At 36.8% G+C, this 27,578-nt stretch overlaps 1 protein-coding gene across 1 annotated transcript in view; it reads right to left on the reverse strand.

Moving 5' to 3' along the window:
- The window catches only part of DOK6 (docking protein 6), a gene marked incomplete at its 5' end in the record, with an annotated part of 261,663 nt that extends 237,621 nt beyond the window's left edge, over positions 1 to 24,042 (reverse strand). Inside the window, one exon of the mRNA XM_080611655.1 lies at positions 23,977 to 24,042. Coding sequence (XP_080467781.1) covers positions 23,977 to 24,042 — 66 coding nt within the window. The remainder of the gene's footprint in view (positions 1 to 23,976) is intronic.
- Positions 24,043 to 27,578: the final 3,536 nt, after the last annotated feature.

The raw sequence follows: 27,578 nt of genomic DNA on the forward strand, positions 1-27,578 counted from the left end.
CCTTAAGATCACCTAGTTCCAACCTCTCTGCCATGGGCACATCCCACTAAACCATGTCACCCAAGGCTCTGTCCAACCTGGCCTTGAACACCGCCAGGGATGGAGCATTCACAACTTCCCTGGGCAGCCCATTCCAGTGCCTCAGCACCCTTACAATTCACCCTTAATTCACCCTTAATTCAATGTAACTGTTTAAGAGAAATGAATCTTATTATATGCTGCCTTGTTTGTATGATATAAAAAACTACACTCCTTCCTGGAAACAGTTAATACTTGTAATGACAGTATTAGATCTACTGATTTAAACCTCTCACACATATAGTCATCCTCAGGAGTGTTCTGGTAGAGAATAAGTTGTATAAACAAAGCAGCACCACTGGACTTAATCCCTAAATTCTTTATACAATTAGCACACAAATAAATGGAGCTAGGAAGAATCTAAAATCTCAAGAGGACTATAGCTTTTTTGAAAGCATATTTCAACTCCATTTAATAAATCTTCTGGAGTCTTGGAAAAATATGTAAGAACAGATCAAATTGGACAAGAAAAAAGAACTCATGAAGTGATAATATGGAAAATATAGTCAGTACATGTGTGCCAAAAAATGTGAACAATGGCTTGAAAATAAGTTCCCATGTGTTTTGTCTAAGTGACTAATTAATATTTCAGTATGTCATTTCTGCCGCTTTCTGCTACTGAAGTAAATGTATTTTGGTGATCAATAAGCAGTCATTGATATACTTAGGCTCAGGTATCACAACCCAAGTGGTGAAACAACAAAATTCTTTTATTATTATTATTATTGTTCTAATATATTTTATTTTTAGTTTGAAATCTTGCAGACAGGACAGTTTCAATATTAATTTAAGTATAAAATTTAGTAAGAAATACATATATTAACTCACTACTGAATTTACCCTAGAAAGTCCTTTAGTCCTTTAATGCCAAAAATCGGTTTAGTACCCTAAAAGCATCTCACAGCTGTGACCCACATGTCTTTGTGATTTGGCATAAGTTGTACTTTAGAGGCACCTGTCTCTTTTTTTTGATTGCATATTTCCAAATCAGCTTGAGTTACTGACTTAGGTGATTTATCTACTGCAAGTAAATGCAAGGATCTCAGTGAGAAGAACAAAAGATAGGATATTCAGATCTGTTCTGCCTGCTTCTGGACAACTGTAAATTATTCTGTGCCTCTAGGGACAATAAATAGAATAACAATCTCACATTTTACAAGAAAGACTGTCATGGCAACAAACAGCCAATGCTGTTAAACTGCCCTAAAAAAAAAATAAAAAATTGTTAGTATGTTAGAGTGATCCCAAATATTCTTGGTGATCATACATACCAATGACATATCATCTAGGCTCTTCAAAATCAGCTTTTAAGGAGCTCGCTGGAAAGAAATAAATTATCAAGCAAACAAGAAACAGGCAATATTGTCAGGCAATACCAGTAATACTCTGGGTTCAGAGAACTTAAAGCACATGATGATTCTTAATGGCTTGGTTTCCTTGGAAAAAGAATAATTAATTGTTCAAGTCCCCAAGAGATCCATGGTTACACCTGAACTATGAAGCAAAGAATATTTTATTGAATAACATATTTATCATTTAGAACAAGTGCAGATTGAAAATTAGGAACAATTACTAAACTTCACGATTTTAAATATAGAATTCTCCTTTAGTCTTATATCTAAAACAATCAATAATATTAAATTTTGCATTAATAAGACTCATAATACTATAAATCAATGCTTCTATCACTATATAAACAGATGGATTTGTACATACTTTAGAAAAGTCTAATTCAAGACCTATGTTTTGTGAAGAACCTAGACTAAATTTTCTAAAGTGAAGGACACATTTATAATGTGGAAATATATCATTTCAATTTAGTACTCAGCGCATTTGAAATTGTATTGTCTGAATTGTGACTAGTATAAAGCATTAAACAGAGTTTAGATATATTTCTCCTCTCACTGCTTTGCTACCCACATTCTCAGATACATATACACTGAACTCAGCCCAGCTGTCCTTTCATTTTGCTGTGTCTTAGACCGATGTGTTGGTATGAAAACGATAGTGAAATAGTATACGAAACTAGAATTCGACATAAAATTTTCCTGCATAATTCATAAGTTTCAAAGAAAATAACCACAAAAACTTGCATATAGTAGAAACAGATTTCAGGAGGACCTTAAGTCTTCTAAGAATTAAAAGCATTGATAATGTAAAAGTGTGAAACGCATTACTGCAAAGAGATTGGTCAAAGGCCTTCCATAAATAAAATGGTGAAGCTGCCAGGAAATGCTTGAGGACTCAATAATCCTTAAGTAAAAGCAAGGAAATTTGAATCTGAAGAGTGCAAGTGCATCACACAAGTTAACATACTTCAGTCAGTCTTAAACTCACATAATCTGATTTCTCGCAGTGTTGTTTAGTAAGTTCTTTGGTTCAGTTTTCTGTGAGAAGATAACCACACATTTCCCATTTCTGATAGGAAAATTGAAGACCGAATGATACAAGGAAGGAAGATCCTACACAGCTATAGCACTTCACATACCAACCTGAACTAAATGAAAATGACCAATGTACTGCAATGACCAGTCATTCTGGAATACTGCATCAATCTAGATGATACTTACTTAAGATAACAATGGCTTAAATCCCTCAGACTTCACAATCTTCTTTTTTATCAGGACCTGACTGTAAGCCACCAATATGTTCTGTCATTCCTGAGGTGATTTCTCTACAGAAGTCCTGAGAAAAACTGCAGAAATATGCACGGATGAAGCTTCTGTCATAGTACATATTATAATGATTTCAAATCAGTATGACACCTTGTTATTGCAGTGTCTGAAAATTCAGAAATACTTTAAATAGGTGAAGACCTCACTATGAGGCTTATGCGCTGCCTCCTCAGCAAACTTGCAGAGACACATCTTGGAGAATTTTTCACACCAATTACATCTCATTTGACAATTTGACTAAAGTAATTTTGGTGAAATTAAATATATCACTTTATTCCTGCTCCTTTCTCACCTCTCTAATCATCTAGACACACAGCTACTATAGAAGTAACTTGACAGTTTAGGCAAAAATATTTTAGTTGAAACATCAGGCATGACTCTTCTAGTTAGACTCCATTATTCACACAGATACTTTTCCTTTTGTTTACCTTCGCAACAAGAAATTGTTATTTTTGTTTACCTCAATTACAACACTGAATTATCCTCAATGTCAAACACTGTCTTTTAATTACTACAATTATTTAAACTTTAGTTAGAAAATAAATTATATCAAACAATTGAAAGAAGTATACATTTAATAAATCAGCAATTTCTTCAAGTATTAAAAAACACAGGACGAGGCCATGGGCACACACAAATATCAACAACAGGTTGTACAACTCAGATTCCATCCAACGAGGCAATGGCTGGTACATACAAAGACTATGGTATCGTTTGCAGACTTCATGAGAGAAAGGGCCCCTGAAGTTCTTCCCCAACACCTACCTAGAAGCCCCTGGCATGCCAGCACAGCCCTATATTTCTGGGTAGACAGTACATTGGCTTCCCACCACTTCTCCTGCAAAGTGACTGTAAGCAAGCATGTGAGTAAACTGTGTGAGAAAATAAGTAAATTTGTGTGAATTGTTACCTGCTATTATTAACAATGGTTTTATTTACTTAATACAAGCTTAATGAACAAAAGGTGTCTTAAGCAATGCTGGTTGTGATCTGTGTATCCCCCCAACTTATTCTTCTACTATGGAAAAGGGAATTTAGTACACTGACAGAGATAGTATGATGGCTGTTTGTGGAGATGAAACCAAAAGAAACATGATCTTAATTGGCCACAGTTTCCTAGGTCTCCAGTAGAGAAGATATTAGCCAAGAGCAAAGCTTGAGCAGTGTGCTGGCACTCACTGAGCTCCAAGGAAAACGGTCATGCTGCCAAATGTAATTTTCCCAGCTGCCAGTAAGGCTTGGTAAGTCTACAGTCCTGTGACCTTGGACAGAAATTAAACCCTTGCAGACACAGGAGTAGATTTCAACCACAGAAAAGAGTGAAGAACAGAGGTAAAATAAAAGGAGATTATGTTGACAGAAGCTGCTCTTGTAGGGCAAACAAAAGCAGAAAAGTAATTTTTCAGAGTTTTGATTAGTTGAATTGAAATAAGCTGCTGACTCAACAGCACTGGTGGCAGATGTATAAGGCAGAAAAAGGTTCAGAGAGTTTAAGCGAGTAAAACGCAAAATGTAGCTTCTTATTTTCTACTATTCATCACAGATGGCTGTTGAATTGCCTTAGAGTAGGTAGTAAAGGGCCAACCAAAACCTGTAACTAAAACATGAACCTATCTTCCCTACTCTTTCCCTTTTATATCTATCCTGGCCATATATGATTAGCATCACTGAACTGGATGATCCAGGCTTGCTTTATTTTCTTCAAAACCGAGAATTGACATCATACATTTAGCTATGTCTTCAAACGTAACCAGTCAAGTGCCTGAAATTTCACAGTTCAGTTTTTCCAGTCACAGTGATAACACATTATTAACTACTGCAGCTGCAAGAAAGTAAACTTCAAAGGCAGATCTAGCAAAAAATGAAAATTTAAACCACGGTATTGCAACATTATGTGTGCAACTCATCTATTATCACATTTGTATGTGACATATTAATGTGGAATTAAACAGCTTCACAATAAGAAATCAAGTAAGTCCTTTTGTCCTGCAGTGATATCCTTGCAACATAAGGCTAACAAGTATTGTGGGTTAAAACATTATAACAAGCATAGCAATGCTAGAAACTATAAGTTGTAATTTTGGCTACAGAAGTTATATTCCTTTATTTCTCATTTGGAAAATGTTTGTCATATAATGACTGTTTCTAAAGTCTCCTTCATTTACTTATCCTAACTGTTTACTTCTGTTTCCTCATGTTTCTCTTCTGTTCGTCCAGCACTGTCTCAAATCGCTCTCCAGAGCAGCGACAACGTATTGTGAAAGAAAGTGAATCAAGTTAATAGCCACGCTTGCTGCATTTACAATGCATCAAAGAGTTGTAAGAGGAAAATGCAATTATGGAGAGACACAGTGCTGCCTCATTTTAGCTTGCTTTCTTTTCCTTTTTGGTTGTTTTTTTGTTGTGGGGTTTTTTTTCGGTGGGGTTGGTTTGGGTTTTTTTGTGGGTTTTTTTCTTTTGGCTTTTTTTGGGGGGGGTGTTTTGTTTTGGGTTTTTTGGTTTTGTTGGGGTTTTTTTGTTGGGGTTTTTTGTTTGGTTTTGGGGGTGTTTGGTTTTGGGTTTTGTTTTTTTTGGTTAAATGTTTGCTTCATGGATTGCATGCACGGATTCACCCACAGAAAATTTGAGGAAATTCTCTTGAGGTAGTAGGAATTCTATTTGTTTAACTCACATCAGATGTCTGCACTGTACTGTATGTGATAGAAATTATTATAAGTTATCACTGATTCTGTTTGTCTTTAATGAATGGCAGTAACAAATAATAGAGAATACACTGGATGAGTACACAAAGGAAAACTTCATAAAGGAATTGAGGAATCAACTGGAATAGAGGCATGAAAATATAAATTGTTTCTTTCTTCCTAAATCTTTTTGTTTAGTTTGTTATATTCAGATTATACTGTGTAGCTTATTGCTTTTCACAGCAGGGAATTTTTTGGTCCAAGATATTTTGCTGTGAACATATTCAAAATGAGCACGAGCTGACCCAGAACCTGACTGAGTCAGTCACACACGAGTGCATCACTTAAGTGCAATTAGTACCTGAATATCTACATCAGATGCATTACCCATGTCCTTTCTCCCTAATTTATATGGAAAAAGAATAAAAACAAAAATAAAATAATAAGATCTGATCTGCATACATCTTAACTACCTACTCAAATCACCTGAACGCTCTCAATCAAATGCAGCCACCATGACCAGAACGTGACAGTGGCTTGGTAGAGCCATCTACTGATTAAAGAGAAGCAAACAATAGCAAATAATTTCTTTCACTTTTCTTTTTTTTTTTTTTTTTCCCAGATTACGCAAAAAGCAGATCTATAAGAAGCTTATCATTACTGAAAAAGGTAAATTTCAGTTTAAAATTGGATAAAAGTTCTGGACAGTTGACACATAACGGATCAAATTGTGGACTAATACCTTGGTTCTTCTAAATTGCTGTTTATACAGGCAAAGTGGGTCTTGCAGCCAAAAGACTTTTTTTTTCATGCTTTTAAGATTCACAAAGGTTATAATAAAACAAGGCTTTAGGTAAAACAAGAGACAGCCTAGCCTAGTGCATTTCAATCTGACTGGTGCTTTGAGCTTTAATAAGAATTTGCTGTCTTTTACAAGATTAATATTTTGATTTTGACACAGCAGTACAAATACCACGATGCCTATGTTAATATGTACTATGGGAAGATAAAAACAAATAATATTTTGTGCTTCTAAAAACCTTATTGTCCACATTTTAATTCTGCAACACCACTTAAAATATAAGCAGAAGAAAGTCTCACAGAAAAGAAGAATTAAAATAGGAAACTAAATCTAAACTCATATGTCCGTTAAAAGTAAAACACTCTACAGTACAGTCACCATATATGTGATTTATTTCATAAAGTTCATGCAGTAAGATGTGATTGTAAATTTACTGGTAGAAAATTAAACATAGAACTATGGCATAATATTGTGAACATGCACCTACAGATTAAATGGTTCGGAAATGCAAGACTTAATATTTCTACAACAATACCTAGATCAAGAACAAAGCAGTCTGTTTTCCAGTGTGTCTTATTAAAAAACTTGTTTCTTGTTTGTTTGGGGGGTTGTTTGGTTTTGTTTGTTTCTTTCTTTCAGTGAAGTGAAAGGAGAGAAGGCAGAGGCATGAGTTCATGATTTTGTCATCACTACTGATTGACAGAAGATCCTTTCCTAGATCCTTTCCTATGTTAATAGAGACGACAGATACATTTTGGTAACTGTTGGCAAGAGGAAGGAAAGTATGTAACTATGTTTTTTTAACCCCACAATGAAGCATACAGCTCCAGAGTTAGAGGGCATGAACCTGTGATACTACACGTTATTTTGCCTTTTCCATAACTCTTATTGGAAATATCATGCTGTTCAAATTTTAGTAAAATCAACAGTATTTATGTACATTCTGCTGCATCTGTGGGTAGCAGAATGATTGTAGATAATAGATTCTGAGTGAGACTGATTAAAGAAAAAAGCGCTACCCATTCTGTGGATAACCACACAAGTTTACCAAATAGTCTGGAAAGGTCATTCTTGCGAGCTAGACTTGCAAACCTCCAAGATTTTTAGAAGCAGAGATAGATACAGCCATTCTTGACCTGGAATGCATCTCAAATGTATATAATTAGTTCTGTTTAACCATGAATTCACTGGCAGAAGTCTTGTGTTTTTCCATCAGCCTTTCAAGGCTAGAACTACCTAACATTATGTGTTACTACAGATGTTGCAGAGCCCTGAAGAAACTCAAAACGAATCACTTGTCTGTACTCAAAAAAGCTGTCCTGTTACATATCTAAAATACCATGTAAATCAACTTTTAATATTTTACAGTGTCATAGACCCACATGGAGTTATAACTTACTTAATTGACTACCATTTGAATCAAAATTGGTCTGAAGGTAGATAAATTCACAATCAAAGACAATTGAAATTGAAATTGATTTTTTAATTAATACATGTTTGACATAATTTCCATTTAAACTGCAGAGAAACAATACAGTACTGATAACTACTATTTTTCTTAGTACACTTGAACATGCCCTATTTCTCATTCTCTGAGCATTAATAAATACTGGATTAAAGCACTGTTCTAAGGTACAATTATCTGCTTTTTTACACACATTCAATTATGCCAGTTAATATGCACTTTATGAACCGTGTGAGATGACATATTGCTTACAGAATATACTCAAGGTACAGTATGTCCAGTAACAAAATTAAATAAATCTTAATCCTTCTCCCCATCCCACCAGGAGTGTGGAGAGCAAGCAGCTGCGTGATACTTAGTTGTTGGCTGAGGTTCAAACAACAACAATATGCAAGGACTAAAATCTCTGAATAGAGTCATGTATTTTCAAACATGAAGGCAAAAACTCATTTGGAGTTCACAGTAGTATCTGCTTTTCACTCAGACAGTACCTTACATTTTCCTCTGGTCTAAGCTATCTATTCAGGAGATGAAAAACATGCTAAGACACAGAAAACTGGCGTGTCAAGAGTGACATGTAGGAAACGCATTTCCATTTATTTCTCCTTTTAGCTTTTGGCACATAAACATCCATATAACAACATTACTTGGTAGTTTTATTACTACTATATAAACTCTAACACAAATAATGAATTTAACTTATACTTCAGAAATGAAACAGCAGGTTAGTAGCTTAAAAGGGTACTGTATTACACTAATAATACTGCATTAAAAATCAATGTTAGGATATCTCAGTTCAAGGACTAAACCTTTTAACATTTAAATGCAATGGTTGTCCATTCATCTGGCAACAGCAAAGCTTTTGTTATATTCAGCTGAATGAAATGGCACCTTAGGAAATTGATACTAAGACTAAATTTTAATATTAGGAAGATAAAATTATTTATGTAGACAATCTTAGGCTTGTGAGCACAACTGGAGTTTCTTCTTTCATATGCTCCATTGCATCCCAGATCTCCTGATGCAATGCAAATCTAATAGTTGCATCTGTCCTTCCCCCCACCCCAAAAAAAAGAGAAACTGACGTTTGCTGTATCAATCAACAAGGTGAACATCCAGTTATCACTTCAACTATAGGCTTATTTCAGTACTACCTATGTAACATATAGCTCAAACATTTTTCCTGCTCTTCTGTTAAAAGAAAAACATTCCATTAGCCTCAAAGAGGAAATCTAATGATGCCACGTCATGAAATACCTCATTGTCATTTGGTGCTTCAGAAAAGCCTGCTGTTTGTCCTCACACTGTTCATGCAAGTGTGACTGTTTCTCTCTAGTTAACAAATTTGAGCTTGCATTAAACCTTATCAGTAAACACAGCAGTACTGCAAAATCAGCAATTAAGGCCTCAATAGCTTCCACCAATTAGAGCTGTTGTGTGCCAAGAGCTACAGCAGAGACAGATTGTATGCTGGGGTTTATTAACTCATTCTTTTTGCTGTGGAACAGCTAAGTGCCTCTTTTCTGGCTACATTAAAGTAGATATAGTTGCTTTACGGTGACATATGCCACTGTCATAAAAATAAAAAAATACATAAATAAATAAAAAAAAACCCCAACAACAAACAAAAACCCCGCTCCCAAGAAGGCGGTGATTTCTTCATTTGCTATATCTGTTGCTATACAAACAGCAATTCTTTTATTCATTTCTCTTTTGAAACATGTAAACCACCTTGGTTTCCTACTATTATTTGTACCCCCATGCCCTATCAGTGCTTTCCCTGATCCAAACAAAACTGTTATACACATGCTGTCACGGGAACTTTAGTCACATCAGAGATCATTTCTTCATCAGTTTTGGGGAAGAAGGGAACTGTTACAATCAAGCTTTAGAAATCCATTTGCATAGACATGATATGCAGAAATGGATAATAAATTCAGATGGAGAAAAATCTTTCAGTGAAAAAAAAAACAAAACAAGACTTTGAAGGATAGCTTTAACATTTCAGATGTTAGAGTGTAAGCTCTTCCAGGCAGAGATCACAAAGCTGTTAGGCATTTCGATTCCCCCCCAGCACAGTTCGACAATGATTAATTTGCACTGCAGCACCAGAAATCATGAACAATTATAAGCTGTGGTTTTCCAAAGTGCTGCATGTCTTCAGCACCTTTTATTTAAATGCAGATAAGGAGTCAGGCCTACAAGAAACTGTATTATAAAAGTCAGATTTCCTTCAGCAAGAGAATACAGTTAAGTCTAAATGTTAGAAAATGTCATTCACTGGATCTGTTGGGATAACTAGAATGCAATATTAACAGCTCTTCATACAACAGAGTGCATTTAATGTGATCATTAATATTTTAGACTGATTTTGAAACAGAGGAAAAAAGGAGGAACCAAGATGCATATGTAACAAAATTTATATTTCATGAACCTTAATTGCTGTAACTAGGGCACAGGGATTAAAGGGCTATGCCTAAGGCATCTGGTCCTGAGGACAAAATATTACACAAGCATTTCAATTTTTGGTTTCAGGAATTAAGCTTTTTAACCCTCCTGATTCCAAAGAAAAGCTGAAACACAAAATGTGAACAAATTCCATTTACATGGCATGCATTCCTAAAATTACTTATCTACCTAGAAAATTAATTTTGAAAATGAGTAACTGCTCTATTCAGCTTAGTTTTTAACTTTACTTTATGAAAATTGCTGTAACAAAGCAATGAATGAAACTTGACACTGCCATGGTGAGCCCAGTGGCTGGTGTGTAACACCTGCAAACACATACACTTTCAGAGACATTTGCAAATCAAGGGCAGATTTGGCCCTCTTTAGCAGAGGTGTTTTCTCTGTTATTTTTATATAAATTCACTGAAAACCTAACTTACTTAAAAATCCCTACTGACAAATAGAAATTAAAAGTCTATGCATTGCTAGTTGAGCTTCTTCCATTTTCACTATTTCAGTCATAATCATCCTAACGGCTATGCTTTGCTTTGTACCTGTCTAAAGTTGACTTCAAAGGGTGGCAAGTAGTACTGTCTGTTTCAAATTGCCTCGTTGAACTCCATTATCGAGCATCAGCAAGAGCACAGCTGTGGCACTACTGTGGGTTACCTCAGGTCAACAAAAATCAGTATCATTTACAACTTCTTACATTTTCCTAGATCAAAAAGCCTGACATACTCTGAAGGAGGCTGTATTTCTTCGTATGCTTTTCTACTGACAAGTAGGTATTTGGCACATTAGCTCAACCCTTTTAAATTAGCACAAGTAAATCAATTAAGTATATCAGGAAGTGTATGAATTTGTTTAAATGAGAACAGGTATTTACTCTTTCTGGTAATTTGAAGACTGCAGAATGGAAATATGTTAATTTTGCTATCAGAAGATCAATTATTTCTCTACAGGTTGGTCTAGGATATGTTTCATGTATTACAGGGGAGTGGATTCTGACCTGAACAAGGTTATTACCTCACTACAATTTCAAACTCAATTTTCTTCATATTGCAGCAGTAAAGATTCTGTAAAGATTCAGTAAAGATTGAATATTTCTTTTTAGGAGAAATTACTCTAAGCCACAGAATAACATTATACAGAAACACAGCAGAAACTACTGGTTTGTTTTTTCAGAGGAAAAAAAACACAAATCTAGGCAAAAATTATTTTCTGACATCAAGAGTTTTGGAAAATACATCTCCAAAAACATTTGGAAATGTATTTAACTCCTGAGTTCTCTTAGGACACAAACTGCATTATGGCATAATTGTGTCAAAGTCATGCCAAAAGCATTTACAAATAACATTTACTTGTTAAAAAAAAAAAAATCCAAAAGCAATACATCGAAACGCGATAGGTATATTATTGCATAAAAGCTGCTACAATAACATTTATCCTCAAGTATGTACAATATGAGGCCCACCAGTAGAAATTTTCCTCTCATTGCCCATAAATCTCACCTAACTCTGCTCCATGGCTTCTCTACAGATGCCTCCTTATGTCTCATTGTGCAGTTTCAGTTTCGGAAGCACCTCAGATGCGTAATTCCAATGGTTTAGCTAATGTTCTCCACTGGCTGCTAAGCTGTTATCATTAGCTACAGCTCCCTTTCATGACTTGGAAGCATTAACTTCATTCCAAATGATTAAGAAATGTTTGAAAAGAGTCATCTCTAATGATCCTCTGCAGGCATTCAGACCTAATTCTTCAAGATAACCTGAATGCCTGAAATGGTAGTACATAACCAATATCCTGTTTGGCCTCTGGGTCTTGGGCAAGTCCTGTACTGTTGCAATGGCTTACGTTCTAGAAACAGAGCCTTTGCAGTAACATTTCTACTCTACCTTAAAAAAAAAAAATGCAGTCTTCTGCTTTACTAAGAACTCTGGGACCATAAAAATAATTCCATTCCTGCTTTTCTGCAATAACATCAGCATAGAGAAGACTGCTTCCTTTCTTTCGCTCCTTATTCCTTCTGCTATATTTTAATATTTATATATTTAAATACATCTTACGCCATTATCATAACAGCTGTTAGAGATTCTGTTCCAAAAGGGGAAGTTAGATTTTCGAATTTTTTACTCTGCTTTTCGTAAATCTCACTTTCACTAATTCACACCAGTTACAATTCGCATGCAAATGTAGATTTACCGCTGAGAAACTTTTTGCCTGTTGCACAGCTTTTCCTGCTGTTTGATCCTATTACATGCCAAAAGCAATTAAAAATGTACCTATCCAGAATAGTGAGATCTAATGAGAGGAACAATCACATCCACCAAACCCAGCTGATCTAGTTCATATATGCTTTTGTATTTACAGGAAAAAACAGGATATTTGCCTATTTTTGATATTTCCCTTCCTCTTATTCTTCTTTAGGATGGGTCTAAATTAGAATTTTCATTATTAAAAAAATCCTAAACCTCATGATTATTAAATTATTGGAAAAAATGTAACATGATCAAGGAACTGGGTTTCATTAAACATATTACTACCTTAAATGTGTTGACACTGTATAAGCTTTAGAATGTATTCCACCAATACACATCATATTAACCTTTTGCTTTGATCTGTAATGTACTGTAGAGAATACAAATCTTTCAGTGATTTCAAAAGGCTGCAGAAAAAGATTTTTTTTTTTTTATTATTATTATTAAAGGCAAACCACTACCCTGACAATACTGGCTGTTACAAATCTTCTTTTGGAAGTGCTCATGCTAGCATTACTATTCTGGACAAACCGTATCATAGAATCATGGAATAGTTAGGATTGGAAAGGACCTTAAGATCATCTAGTTCCTCCCCCCCTGCCATTGGCAGGGACACCTCCCACTAAACCATGTCACCCAAGGCCTCATCCAACCTGGCCTTGAACACCACCAGGGATGTAATTTAATTAACTGCTTTTTAACTTCATACATTTCTTTTCAATAAATGCTTCTGTAGTGCTTTTTAATTGCACATACTGTGTATGTAGATTTCCTCAAGAAACAACACATTCGGTCATCTCTAGACTCTGCAAGGTGACTCAACTGATTGTTCCTACAACCTGCACAAAGTCCCACAGACCTTCCTCTACGGGACTATGAAGATACATGCTCCCTGTGCTGAGCTCTGAGATATTAATGGGTAAAATGTGCAACTTACTTATGGCTAGGTATTCCTATTACTTAGCTGAAACTTCACATAAGCCTAGAGAGTATGGGGTTTTCAATTTATTTTTTTTCTGTGGCAGAATATGCCTTTTATAAAATTTGGAGATGAGAAAACTCTGATGTCTTCTCAAAATCTGAACAGTGATACACTGCAATAGAAAAAAAAAAGATGTTGCAGTAATCTCTCTAAAACTTCTCCCTGCTTAAAATAAGGTTGTTGCATTTTGTGACATGCATTTGAGAAATACGGCTAATTTCTGCATGTCTGGGTCAGAAATTTATATCCGCACCTTCGGACCAGTAACCCTATTGTCCCATGGACTGTAATCAGCTTTCAGAATTCTTCTGACAAGTAAGACGTGAATAATTGTACCTTTAACATTTTTAGCATCTACTTTTATAAGTGAAACCATTCAAGACTTTAGATTTACTTTCTTTATACACAACAAAAATAACTCTGATACCTGAACAAATCCTGACTGCAAAAAAAAGACATTTCACAGAAGAATTCAATCAAATGTACCTTCCAAACAAAAGTAACAGTCTTCATAAAATATTAAAATAGACAGTGATCTTGCCTGAGCAAGAGCATTGGATGAAATGACCTCCAGAGGTCACTGCCAAGCTCAGCCATTCCATGGTCCTGTGAATCAAAACTGTTAAAAATTCTGATTTTTTCTCATGTATTTTATACAGTGGTAGCAACTAATAACAGCTTTGATCATGATCACCTGCATATCTAAATGGAAAATTTAATGAGAGTTTATAGTTGAAGCAGACAAAACAAAGAAGTAGTGGATGAAAGGAGATTATACTCATTTTACAGACAGAAAAGTTCAGCTCAGGAAGTCTGTTTCCTATTTCCACTAACAGCATTCACTACGCTGGCAGCATAACGGGATTTAACGCAGCTTTAAATTTAATTTATGTAGTGTACAGTGGGATTAGTATAATTGAGAATAAGAACAGAATGAATCAAAGTGCTCAAGATTACATCTCTGAAAAAAGACTAAAATTTAACTCTTTTCATATATAGTCCAACATATAAGCACAAAGATTTCTGTCTTCTAGAAAAGTCGTCATTCCATTAACACTGCAAAAAGCTCAAAAGCCTTACTGTAGTTTAAGATACAAGAAGGACAGAAAATAAATTGAAGTAAAATATCTCCTACTTTACTACCCTTCTTGTTACAACTGTGGAAAATTTACCTTCAGGCTTTGTTGTTAAGATGCTGCTTTTCCTTTATATACACACATAAATGCTTTTCAAATGAAAGGCCAACAGCAGCATTATATTTCTCCTCACTCTCAAAAATTCTTTGTGTATTTGTATCTCTCTGAGTCTCAATCTTGTTAGGATTATCAGTAACAGTATACATGGATGGAGTTAAAAAAACTAACTTTGAGAATAATAATACCAAGCATCAAATTCAGTACTACGTACAGAGTTATAGCTTGATATATCTTCACTACCTCTCTGATACTCAGAAGTCAGTAAATATATTCTCAGATGAGACACTTAAGCCATCCCAGGTGATAAGTCTCAATCTGTCTTGGACAGTAGGTAAACACCTTGCAGTTTAAGAACAAGAATGGCTAATGTAAGAGTAGACAATCTCACTAACATAGTATTTGGCTTTGCATAATTGATGGATGAATAAGAATTATGTTAATTAAGAGTAATATGAGAAGCTGAGGAGACCTTCAGTGCCTGCTACACGTCAGATCTCAAGGTATTTAGCAACTGAAAGGAGGATGCACTTATCAAGTACAGTTTGGGTTTTTTTTTGCCAAGAAACCCCTGCTCTTTTTCTGTTCTTGTAGGAAACTCCACATCCTGCTGAGGTATTCATAGACACAGTTTAAAAGTACAGTTTAAAGAAGAAAAATAATTACCATTCAGATAAAATATTATTATTCTAACTGCATCAACAAAAAATACTTTCATCAGCAGAACAATTTCATTTGAAAGTACCTTATTATCATCACACTAATCCAGTGATTAATAATTTAGTATATCGTCAGTTAAAATGGAAGTTTTCTCCATTCTTAGTTAAGCCTCATTTTATTTTTTCACATTCCCTCATCATACTTGAACTAGAAAATGCAGTTACTGTATCAAGGTAATTACTTTATCAAAGACTATATTCTCTAAAAGGAGTTTGATAAAGAAGAACAAAAAATAAAAACAATAATAATACAGATTATATTTATCACAATAATGCCTAAAGGCCAATCACAAGCGGTCTCCTCTTTCTAGGCACTGTACACAAGCAATAATTATAATTACTCCTTCAGAAAACACTTTTGTATTATTATTTGGCAAGATTACATATATTCTTTCCTCTTCAAAAGAAAAAGAAGCTTGTGTGAGAGAAGAGAATATACCAGTTCACTCTGAGGGCAGGGGACCTCAGAGTAAGTGTCTAACAAAAATATTTCAGGGACCAAGAACAGAAAGTATTAGAAGTACGATAAACTTTCTGCTAAAAAGCAGTCCTAATTTGGTTCTACAAAGTGAAAAATTTTTGATATCAAACTTTGCTATTAATTCTTTTTGCAATGAACCGGTACTGTCTACCTCCTCTGACACATTAATGTATATAACATTTCCAAAGTTCAGTGCAGATAAGCTGGAGATGATGAGGACCAGTTTGGCTAATGAACAACAGAGAGAAAGAAGATCTTTTAAAAGAAGATGTACCACTTTCATTAATTATCTTCCTAATTTATGTGCATCTAAAGTGAACAGTAATTCCTGTGAGGCTTCATTTGCATGGTCTTGTAACCTCTCAGCATGATGGTAATGACACATTTCACACATTACAATTGTTAAAAAGCTGCAAAATCTGGAAGACTTCCTTTCTAGTGGAGCTCACGGAAAAGAAGTACATTTCATTAATACCTTACCGACTGCATTACTTTTTACCTTAATTTCTAAGTAGACTTCAGTATGAACATTAATCTTCAAAACTTCTCAGTTTTAGTCTCAGCTTTCCAAGAAAAACTCTGCCTATGCTGGTCAATAAGAGTACTCCTGGAGTCAGTAGATACAATTCTCACACCAGCTGAAAATCTCAACTGTTTGAAAATCTCTTGACTTCTACCAGTTATAGTGATTTACTAGCTGCACTAAACAATCACAAAAATTTTCTCTCTGAGATGATGTGTGGGGATGCCTCCTGAACAGTAAAAAAATACTAATAGAAAGCACTTTTGTGACACAAGTGTCAGGGTACTGCAAACTCTGCTTTTCCTCAACTTTTCTAAGTATGCAATTTTGACCTACCATATACAAACTTGCTCCACAAGATTAAAAGGTTTCCTTCTTTAGCTTTGTTGACTTTACTAAAGACATTTCATGGTATCTAGACTGGAACTATGTATTTTACCTTGGGGAGAAAAAAAAAATAAAAATCAGCTAAATGATGATTAAATACAATACACTGATATCTTTTTGAATCTTAGAAATGCATTACAAATTGAAGAGATTAAAACACAATATGCAGAACGTATACAATTATTATTTTCAATATAACAGATCTGAAAGTCTACAACATAAACTACCCACATTTTGCTTCAATAACACATTATTAAAGACCAGTGAGGCATATAATTTAGCATCTACACATATTAAAGTATTTTTACTTTCAACAACAAGAATATGTAATATAACTCAGTATGACCGCATGAGTATATTAACTACATCATGACATTTGTGAAAAGCTGTTCAAATAGCACATCTTTTACAGAGCCAAAAATAAAAGACAAACTGTCCAACATCATGTGGACCCAAAACCCTTTATTTGTACTTTTTTTGAGAGGGGTTTATTAAAAAAATTCCTCTTTAGTTCCTACCTAAAATGTGTTCTCTGTACATAGTCATGTATATATAAATGTACAACTAACAACTGATTCACATATGCTGTTGCCTGAATATGTTGTTGCCAGGCAACCGCTATAAAGCATTTTGCACTGCTTGCAAAAATCTGAATGAATGATTCGAAGAGAGATTATTTCTAAAAAACTAGAAAGAAAACTCACTACTGGAATTACATGCATAATTCCTTGTGTATTTCAAGGATTCATAGAGAATGTTCCTTCTGTAATTAAAAATTTGAGAAAGGACAACTCCTTTGAGTAGGATTTGAAGGGCATTCTACAACAAGGAGGTTCATGTTCTATGCATGCAGCTAATGTTCTTGCCTGGACTCTGAACTGAAGCCACATAAGTTAATAGGTACCTTTAAACTGACTTCGGTGTCTTTTCATAGAGTCTTTAATGTCCATCCTAGGAAAAAAATGACAGACTCCTAAATGAAAAAAAAAAAAAAAGAACCAAACCAGAAGGCCATCACCTTACAATAGATACAAATAAACTCTCAAAATTTTACCATCTCACAATACACAAGGGAAACAGATCAAGTTTACAAACACTTCTCTTTGTGTAATCTTCATACAGCTAAGGTGTAATCTCAGTAAGGCTAATGATATTACACACAAGAGTAAAAATAGAAGCATCTATAATCCACTGATAACATTGATGCGATATGCCATCTGCAAAAGATAAACTATTTGTCCCTTTAAATATGCACCATCCATTACAAAATTAATAGGACTTTGGCTATCAGACCTCTTGAGAATCAAGAGATGGAAAAGCACATCAAGAAAAGCAACTGGGGAACACAGCAACTCCGAAGTGTTTACCATAAGCCTGACTCACAAGTTCCCTTAAACACAAATATTAGCATAAAAAAAAAGTTGGACTTTTGTCCTTGTTTACAATGGCTGCCAGATATTTCTTTCCATTTCCTGCACAATATTCTTGATCAAAATGAACTGGTCAAAAGCTCAAAATTATTGTTCTTTCCATAATGACCAAATTGGAAATCCATGTATTTTCCATTTAATTCCTCAAATCTGTTCATGTAACTGTAGCAACAAAGAAGTATTGAAAGCAGTAGTTTCTGGTATTTTAAATGATACTTTCTATTACTATTAAGTAGTAAATATGACTAGCTCCTTTAATGGATTACAGTAAAATCCTTTTAATTCCATCTCTCAGGTGGTCTCGAACTAGCATAAAAAAGGAACTGCTTTACATAGAAAGAATTCTGTCAGTCTGGAGCTTTACAAAAAATAAAACAAATTCATTATAAATAGGAATTAAGTTTTTACAGTTCCATTTGAATCATTTTCATGCACTGAGATGTAACTCATAGCTTAGGTCATCAGTCAGGATGCAGTCATAAACTGCAATCTCAGTGCTTTCAAACAAGCTGAGCAGATTTCCCATAGATAATAGTATAAAATAATCTATGGAAAAGATATCCATTCCAACCTGCACTATTTTCTTGGGCTTTTTCATTTGTTTGTTTCTTAGAATATGCTATGACAACTCAAAGAAACAGAAGAACCTTTACTTGGTCCTCTGATTTCATCATGACCCACTTGCAAAGTTGTTGCCATCAATCACTTAACCTTAAACTCAGGACATTTTGCAGATCCCTTCGCTTTCTTCACCCTAAATATATACACAACATCAATTAAATGTTAGGATTTCATAATACACATACTGCACTACTCCAAGAGAAGCCAAGCTGCAATCAGAGGTTCATATTCATAGCTGATAGATGAAGACACAGTTGACAGCAGAAGAAGAAACACTATGTTCATTTCCAGAAAAGGTACCTGCAATGATCTAAAAGTATAGTTAAGATAGGGGGGTAGTTATATGATAAAACTTTTCATTTGGTGACTAAGAGCCACCTGTTACTTATTACTCAATCAGGACTGACTGACAGGTACAATTTTCTCTTCAGATAGCAGTATTAGAGTATAAGTTGAACCACTCAGGAAATAACTGTACTTAGTATGTGGAAACACAGAAAAATCAGTATTTACTCACCAACCTAATGAAAACTTTTGATAGATAGGATTCTGTTCTGTGACCAAAGCATATTAAAAAAAAAAAAAAAAAAAAAAAGGACAAAACAACCCACACAGACAAAAAGATTATTACTTCAAAGGTTGGTATAGGTCAAACCAAGACTATAGAAGTGGCACAATGCTCATTTTTAATTAGACTTCCTAATGTGACATCAAATTGTTTTTCATCTAAGGAACAGCACTTCAACAAGGCATGAAATCCTCACAGCTTAGTTTATTAGGAGGCAACAAAGGGATTCCACTCTGTTACAAGAAAGTTTCAGCCTACGAGCACAGCCAGCACAGTATAAAATTGTGTCATATGAATTTTAATGTGACACAAGCATGAAAGATTCCAAAAGAACAAAGGGAGCACAGTCCTGTTCCACGCTACACAAATGACCTCTTCTGATCTGAACAGCACACCACATTACAATCAAATTTATTTCAAAGGAGGGTCACACAGATCAAATGTAATGGCTGCAAGAATGAGGTATTTCCTTTATACAGTATTAGAGAAAAAGCAAAATATCAAACAGCACAGGAATGCCAGAGTACTGAAAATAAAGGCATATCTAGGCTGCAAGGAAACAGATTTTAAAAATATTTTTAATTACAATTATCCTCACTGAGTACAGTTTCTAGATTTCAACAATACTTGTGATACCTCGATGAACATGTCATGTATACATGGGAAACTGATTACTACATGGACTTGAATATGTATTAAAAATTACAAGGCACCATAGACATGTTTTAAGTATAGCTCATGCTGAATAAAAGTAAGGAAATAAGCTAAATGGTCCAACTGGCTGGATGCCTCTTCCTGGCCTGATAGCTCCATGGCAGAAACCATAATAATCCCAGTGGAGACAGATGTCAGATAACAACAGAGAGGCTGGTAAAGCTCCTCATTTTAGCAAGCTGACTATCTGACCCTGCATCAAAAGAAGCTACTTTAACAACCTAAAGATATCAGAAAAATGAAGTCTACTTTAACATACTGGACTGTCTGAAAACATACGGGAGTCCATTAAGATGCAAATCCAATGGTAGACTTGATGATTATGGTGAAAAGCCTGCAAAACTCTCAATGATCAGGTATCACCTAAAAAAAGTAAGAGCAAACTATCACAGTACCTCTTGCCGTGTATTCCCGTCAAGACTTAAGTCTCATATTTGACTTCAAATAACCTTTCTTAATAGAATCACTTACTGATAGCAAAATAGCTCTAAGTCCTAACTGTGGTTCAGGCTAACCATTTGTCCTTCCTCCATGACTGATGACAGCACTCATGCATACTATGAAAACAATTGGCAGCTATGCGGGGAGCAGGTAGCCAGAGTAACAAGTATTTAAAGAAAGGTACAGCTGTAATAAAACATCTTATTAATAATGTAAATATTACATTATAAACATTAATTATATTAATTATATTAATTATATTAACTATATTATAAATATTAATGTAAATAAAACATTTTATTAATAATGTAAATATCTTATACCTTTGGGAGGAAAATCATAAAGAGTTTGTATTTTACAAAGTACAAAATCAATAAAGGGAGGTAATCAGAAGAAGACTTACAACTTGGGATTCTGAAAACAGAATTCTTGGAAAACTAAATTCTACCAGACTAAATCAAAGACTGTTATGTTGAATTTATTTTTTTTTTAATAAAATTACATATGCTATCTGATCTTGCTGTATGGTTTTATGGCACTCAGATTTACCTGAAACTTAATAGGTTGCATTATATTGAAGTATCTTCCATTTGATTCCCAGCCAGTGCTCCCTCAGTCACAAAACAAGACAGAGTAAAAGCTGCACTGGAAGAATTTTAGTAATGAGTTGGCTACCAGCCTAAAGGTTAGAATTACTTTTATTGCCCAAGTCTAGCACTAAAATTGGTATTAGTCACCTCGGCTCTCCAAGTTCTCATCAATCTACTTTTCAGAAGACATCGAAATATACAAAGAATGTAGACTATTATGACAGAAAAAAAAAACCCAACAAACAAAACAAACAAAAAAAATCCAGTAATTTCCACTGTATTAGAACGAAACATAACCAGCAAGCGATACAATTCTATTTACATATTTCAAGATTATCTTAGCCTTCATTTCCGGAACCCATACCTCTCCTCTCTCCTTTCAATGTTTTTGGAGGTTAAAAATATTCATTTGTTAACAGACATGTATATCCCTGAAAACTGCTGTATTCACCCACATTATGACAGCTCTAGTGCAATTCATTAAGGTTTGGACTTGGAGACAGACACAAGGGGAAAAAAAACACAAACCTTTAATGTTTCACTTAGTGAATAAAAATTGCATTAATTTAAAAATTTAGTCACAAAATCCAATTATCTGTGGATATATATACACATATTCATACCTTTCAACCATCTCACTCATCTGAATTTTTATGCTATTTTCTATAAAACATAATCCATTTTACATTGCACTTAATAGATTTATTTAGATGTGCATCCCCATATGTCATATTTAAGCTTATACAACCACCTGCCTGGGGCTGTATAGTCTGAATTGTTGCCCCCACACACCTCTTCAGTAGGAGAAAATCCTCCATTGATACTGTCTGATTTGTTTCACTTCTGCTTAGTGTAGAAGTATGACAATCACACTGTCTGATTTGTTTCACTTCTGCTTAGTGTAGAAGTATGACAATCACTCTGACCATGAATAATATCCACTCAAAAAAAATTGAGATATATTTCCACCCCCTCAAAAAAAATCGGATTGTCTCAAAATAAAATATCCAAGCTATTTAGAGATATGCTGCAATGCCATATCAACTGTTTCCATAATTTCATTTTCACAAGTCAGCAAGTATCATCCAACATTACTGTAATATGAACTCCCCATTTGTTGCACACACACTACACACATAGGTATATAAAAGTATTCGCATACAGAGAGATATGCATACACATAATTTCACACTTAAATGACTCTGAGATACTTTCAAATACAGATTTGCAAATCAAATAGATTAACCCTGCTTTCAGCTACCAACATCAAGGTGATGTGATACCATCTCACTGCTTTGTGTTGGGCCCATCTAATAACACTGCTGAGTGGAGGAAAAACTGATGAGCAAAGATTAAGCAGAGGACTGCCAGAAACAAACTAAGGCTTCTTCAGATAGACTAATGATTGACTGATGCATAGAGTGACTAGGGATGCAAAATCATTAATAAGAGCATCCATTCTCTTTGAATTCGCACCACCTCTCAAACATTTGGAGTCAGCGTTATTAAGGGTTGGGACCAAACTCTTCTGTGCTCTTTTGGAATTAACAGCCCTGCTGAGGCACTAAAGTGCTCCAAAGGTCAATTTATGATTAGTCTCCCACCGTCCTGCACACTGTGTCTGCAAGCAAAGCACAGCATCTTGAGGGAAGGGAGAAGAGGGAAGGAGGAGGAGATAAATACTAGCACTGTGATAAGCTCGCAGAACACAACTTGGGAGGATGGGAGATTTCACATGGCCCCTGCTCTGCTAGGTTTTGAGAGAAGCAGGGAGAGGCAGTCCACCTTCCTGGAGGGGAGAGCACACAGGGACCCAGTACTTTACCTGGAGAAAAAAAAACATGGGTGAACCCAAAGAACTGCTTCAAGCCCCAGCCAAGTTCAATCTCTAGCTCACAGTGACCCTGGTCTTTTGGGATTATTGGCAACATCAGCAGCCTCAAGGCTTCCAGCTTCCCTGAGCCTTCTCGTTCTCACACACACAAAGGGTAGGAGAAAGTCCGAACTGATGAGTCCTGGGACCCTCTGAAGTTCCCACTGGCTCCCGATCGCTCTCTGCTCCGACTTCACTGCCTCTTCAAGGCTCGCTGTGCCCCAGCAGGGAAAGCGCCCGTGGCCAATCTGATAACACGGTGTTACCTTCGGTCTCACTGAATATCCCAGTGGGTGCAGAAGCCAGTCACCCTCAGCTAAGAGGCGGCCCTTAGTTTTGATCACCGTCAGCCTCTGCATCTGCCTTGCGGTCCAAGCAGCTCTCACCCCCTTCCCTTCCTCCCTGCCGCCCGTCCCGCTACAGGCTCCCCTTCTCCAGCACCCATGCCCTCGGGCACCAGCCCCCTACTCCGCTTTTCTTAGTTACTAGTGGGCTGCTCTGGTACCAGCCTCCAATACTTTCAGACCTTGCCCTGATTGAAGACACCCCCTTCCCAAAACGAAAGGTGGATGCAGGGAGAATCTGTGCACAAAGTTTTTTACAGATCCTGCCTGCGCCTTCCTCACCCATCCAAGCCCCAGCAGTGCGAGGGGCACGCGGGGGTAAAGTCTCCCAAGGATAGGGTGTCTGCCCTAGCCTGAGCTGTGGGACTCAGGAAGACGCAGGGATGGGACGAAGCGTTCCGCGGACAGCGACCCTGGAAGGCGCTCGCTAAGAAAGAAGGGAGGAGCGGAGCCTTCCCGGAGACGGAGAAGGGGCGAAGCCGGCTCTCTCCGATGTGCAACGGTGTGTAACGACAGCGAATCCCCACCGACCCTCACAGAGACGGGAGCGAAGTCCGAACAGCAGGGGCGGCGGCAGCAGCAGGTCGCCACGCCCAGCGCTGGCGGCCTCGGCCCGGGGCACCGCCGCCCCCAGGGCCGCCCCCCGAGGAGCCAGCGCCTCGCCCCCACCCCGGGCAGCCCGGCGAAGGAAGAGCTCACTTACCCCCAGCTTCCTGCTACGGATTTTCACGTAGCCCTGCTTGACTATATCATTAAAGTTGGAGGCCATGGCCAGCGCTGCCTGCTTCCTCCGCTCCGCTCTCGGAGTCCTCCTTCGCCACCGCCTCCTCCTCGTCCTCCCCTTTCCCCGGGCCCTCCTGGGTGCCGCCGGCCGCCGGCTCCCGAGGCGCCTCTGGCATCCAGGCAGCGGCAGGCGCCCGGCTCCGCTCCGCGCCGCACCAGGGACTGGTTGCGACCGGTCCGCTCTTCCGCCGCCCGCCCGCTCTCTCGTTCTCTTTCCCCGCGCCGCCGCCCTGCCCGCCTGCCCCGCTCCGCTCCACCCGGCGGCGGCTTCGCGGCTGCCCGCGCCTACGGCCGGGGAGGCGGGCGGGGCGGCGGGCGGAGCGGAGAGGGGACACCGCCCCCGGCGCCGCGGCCGCGGAACCCGCCTGCAGCGCCAGCTCTGGCCGCTGCCGGGGCTCGGGGGCTCCCCGGTGAAAAGGCGCCCTTGTCCCGATGCCGGTGGGGTGAGCCCCCGCAGCCCCCGGGCAGGACGCGGAGCTGGGGCCAGATGTTCTCCTCGGGCTCGGCGGTTTTACCCACTTGTCTGCACTCCGACACGGGTACAGATCCCTTGGGAAACACGGCCCAGGAGGGCATCTTTCTGTGTGTGTATCCAGGAAGCCGAGTAGTAGACGCCCATCACCCAGTGTTCAAACATTGTGTCAACACAACTAGCTCAATGAAACAAATACCTAAACTACAAAAGAAAAAAAAAAATAAAAAAAGAAGGGCACAACATGGCAGGGGAGTTGGAACTTGATGATCTTGAGGTCCTTTCCAACCCTAACTATTCTATGATTTTATGATTCTATCTGAACTTGAAAAATGAGGTGTTGCACATGGGCATTCTGCCCTCCGCAGTGATGACTGTGTCTTTAACTACTTAGGCTGCTTATTGAGGTGGATCTAGCAAAAAAGAATGACTTCTGGAGAAAAGCACCAGAACAAAACAGGAAATGTTTAGAAGAGATTAGGAAGGAAAAAAAATTGGAATTGCTTAGTGTTTTCTTTAGTCTTATGCAAAACAGGGATGGACAAGAATGATCCTAAATTGTTTGAGAAAGAAAAACTACAAATGCTTAGTATTGACAAGTGAGTGAATTTTTGTTGTTCTGTAAAATTGTACTTCATAAATGCTTTCAGTGATAAAAGTCTGATTTTTATTAAAAGCTTAATAAAAGCTTCATAAGCTCTTTTCCTAGATATGTACTTTCTACTGCACCATTGCCCTGAAGTTTTTTGAATCAGAATTTGCAGCATACAATGTGCTACAGACTGGGGCAATGAAACATATTTCTATAGTTGTAAGTTTGTCAGATTTATTTCAGATTTTCAAAATCAATAGACAATATTCTTAGCAAATGGATTATGATGTTTCTTACAACTTAGTTGGTTTTGTGTATCCAAACTTCTGCAAATTAGAGTTTCTCCACAAAACTCTTCTGAACTTACATCTAGAGATTAATCTTGCAGCAAATAGAAAAGATACAATCTAGGAAACTGATTACAGTGTTTGGGTGATTGAATTGTAAGCAAAAGCTTTGTATCTTCACTCCATATAACTACCTGGAGTAGTGCTTCCAGGAACCCTCAGCATTGGAAAGACACAGACCTCTTAAAGTGAGTCCAGTGGCTGGACACAAAAATGATCAGAGGGATGGAACACTTCTTCCATGGAGAAAGGCTACGAAAATCGGGGTTATTCAGCTGGATAAAAGAAGGCTCTGGGGAAACCTTATTGTGGTGTTTCAATACTTGACAAGAACCTACAAGAAAGATGGGACAAACTTTTTAGCAGGGCCTGTTGCAATAGGACAATGGGTAATGGTTTTAAATGAAAAGAGGGTAGATCTAGACTAGATATAAGGAAGAAATTTTTTACGATCATGGTGCTGAGACAGTGGAACAGGTTGCCCAGAGAGGTGGTAGGTGTCCCACCCCTGGAAACATTCAAGGTCAGACCAGATGGGACTCTGAGCAACCTCATCTAGTTGAAGATGACCCTTACTGCAGGGCGCTGAACAAGATGACCTTTGAAGGTCCCCTCTAACCTAAACCATTCTATGGTTCTATATGGGGGAAAGGGGAGATAAAAGAGGAAGCTTTCTGTTTCTGATTTCCAAAACATTTTTAACTGTGCTGAAAGTATTTTTACTAGTCCACCATAAGCCAGCTATAGCATCCTATTTAAAAACAAAACAAACAAAATCCCCAGAATCTTAATATTATCATCTGAAGTCTCTTGCATATTCATTGACTACTGTTGGCTTTGCATCCAAGTCTGATGAGTATGAAATTATGATAGCAGGTCAAGAAAAATCTCATTCCCCAGAATAATATTTTTTATTTTGTTTGTTCTAAATTGTTTGCCATGGTCAGTTACTAAATGAAGGAAATGAAAGTTTACCTGTCCTTTTATTTTCTCTTAATTCCTGCCTATATGATTTTTGGAACATCTGCTAGGAGTAAGATTCCGTATTAATTTTATTCAGGCAAAACCTGCTATATAATTATACAACTATTTTAAAAGATAAGATGATGAAAAGAAATAGAGAAAAATACTTATATCCAGTTGTGGCTTCCTATTTATACTATACATTTATAAATACCTATGTATTTATACATTACTATACAAATGTCAAAAGGATATTTTAAGTTCTAACTTCTACTTTGGGCAGAATATTACTTCTTCCATAATTTCTGCTTTAGCAACATGTGAATTCATAATATTCTGTAATATTAGAGAGAAAACTGGGATATGCCTACAAGAGAATTCTTTCAAGACATCTTACAACACATAAAACATAAGCTTTATTCAAAATGAAACTAGCGATTGTTTAAAGTACAGAAAGCTCTTGAAGGATCAAAAAGGAGAGGAACATTTCCTTTCAGCTGTCAACCAGAAAAGTACATAATCCTATTCAATTAATTGACAAAAAGACATTTCCTTTACAGATCAACCCCGAAAGATTTGTAAGTTTGTAGACCTGGTTTCACACACAGTCCCTGCTCCTTTTCACCATCTCTCAACTACACAGAAATTGACTTGTGGGATCTGAAAAAAATTGTATGTGTCCTCAAATAGCAATAGAACTAATGGTATGATTTTTATTCATTTATTTATCTATTTATTTATGTTTCTATTTAATATTTTTAAGATTATGCTGTACATTATATGAAAGGGGCAGCAGTTTCAGAACATCTGACATTCCCAGGCATTTTTCAGTTTTTCAGTCTCTGCAGTAAGAGGTAGCGAACAATATAACAGACCTTGTTCCACTTCCCTAACATGCATGTCTTCTTGTCAGAACTCTACTGTTTGGAGAAATTTCTGCCAGTGAAATTAAAGAAGGTGACATATTTCCAAAGCTAATCAGCCATTTATTCTTGATATATTATTTTACAATATAACATGCATGGAAAATGGTTTTGATAGTACAGTTAAATGTATCTCTATTAGTAAGTTTCAATGCCTTTTTCTCTATTATTTATTATTGCTTTTGTACATGTCTTTTAAATACGTGTATGAATTGAATTATTATT

Source organism: Psittacula echo (genome assembly GCF_963264785.1).
Source record: "Psittacula echo genome assembly, chromosome: 2".
Lineage (NCBI taxonomy): Eukaryota > Metazoa > Chordata > Aves > Psittaciformes > Psittacidae > Psittacula > Psittacula echo.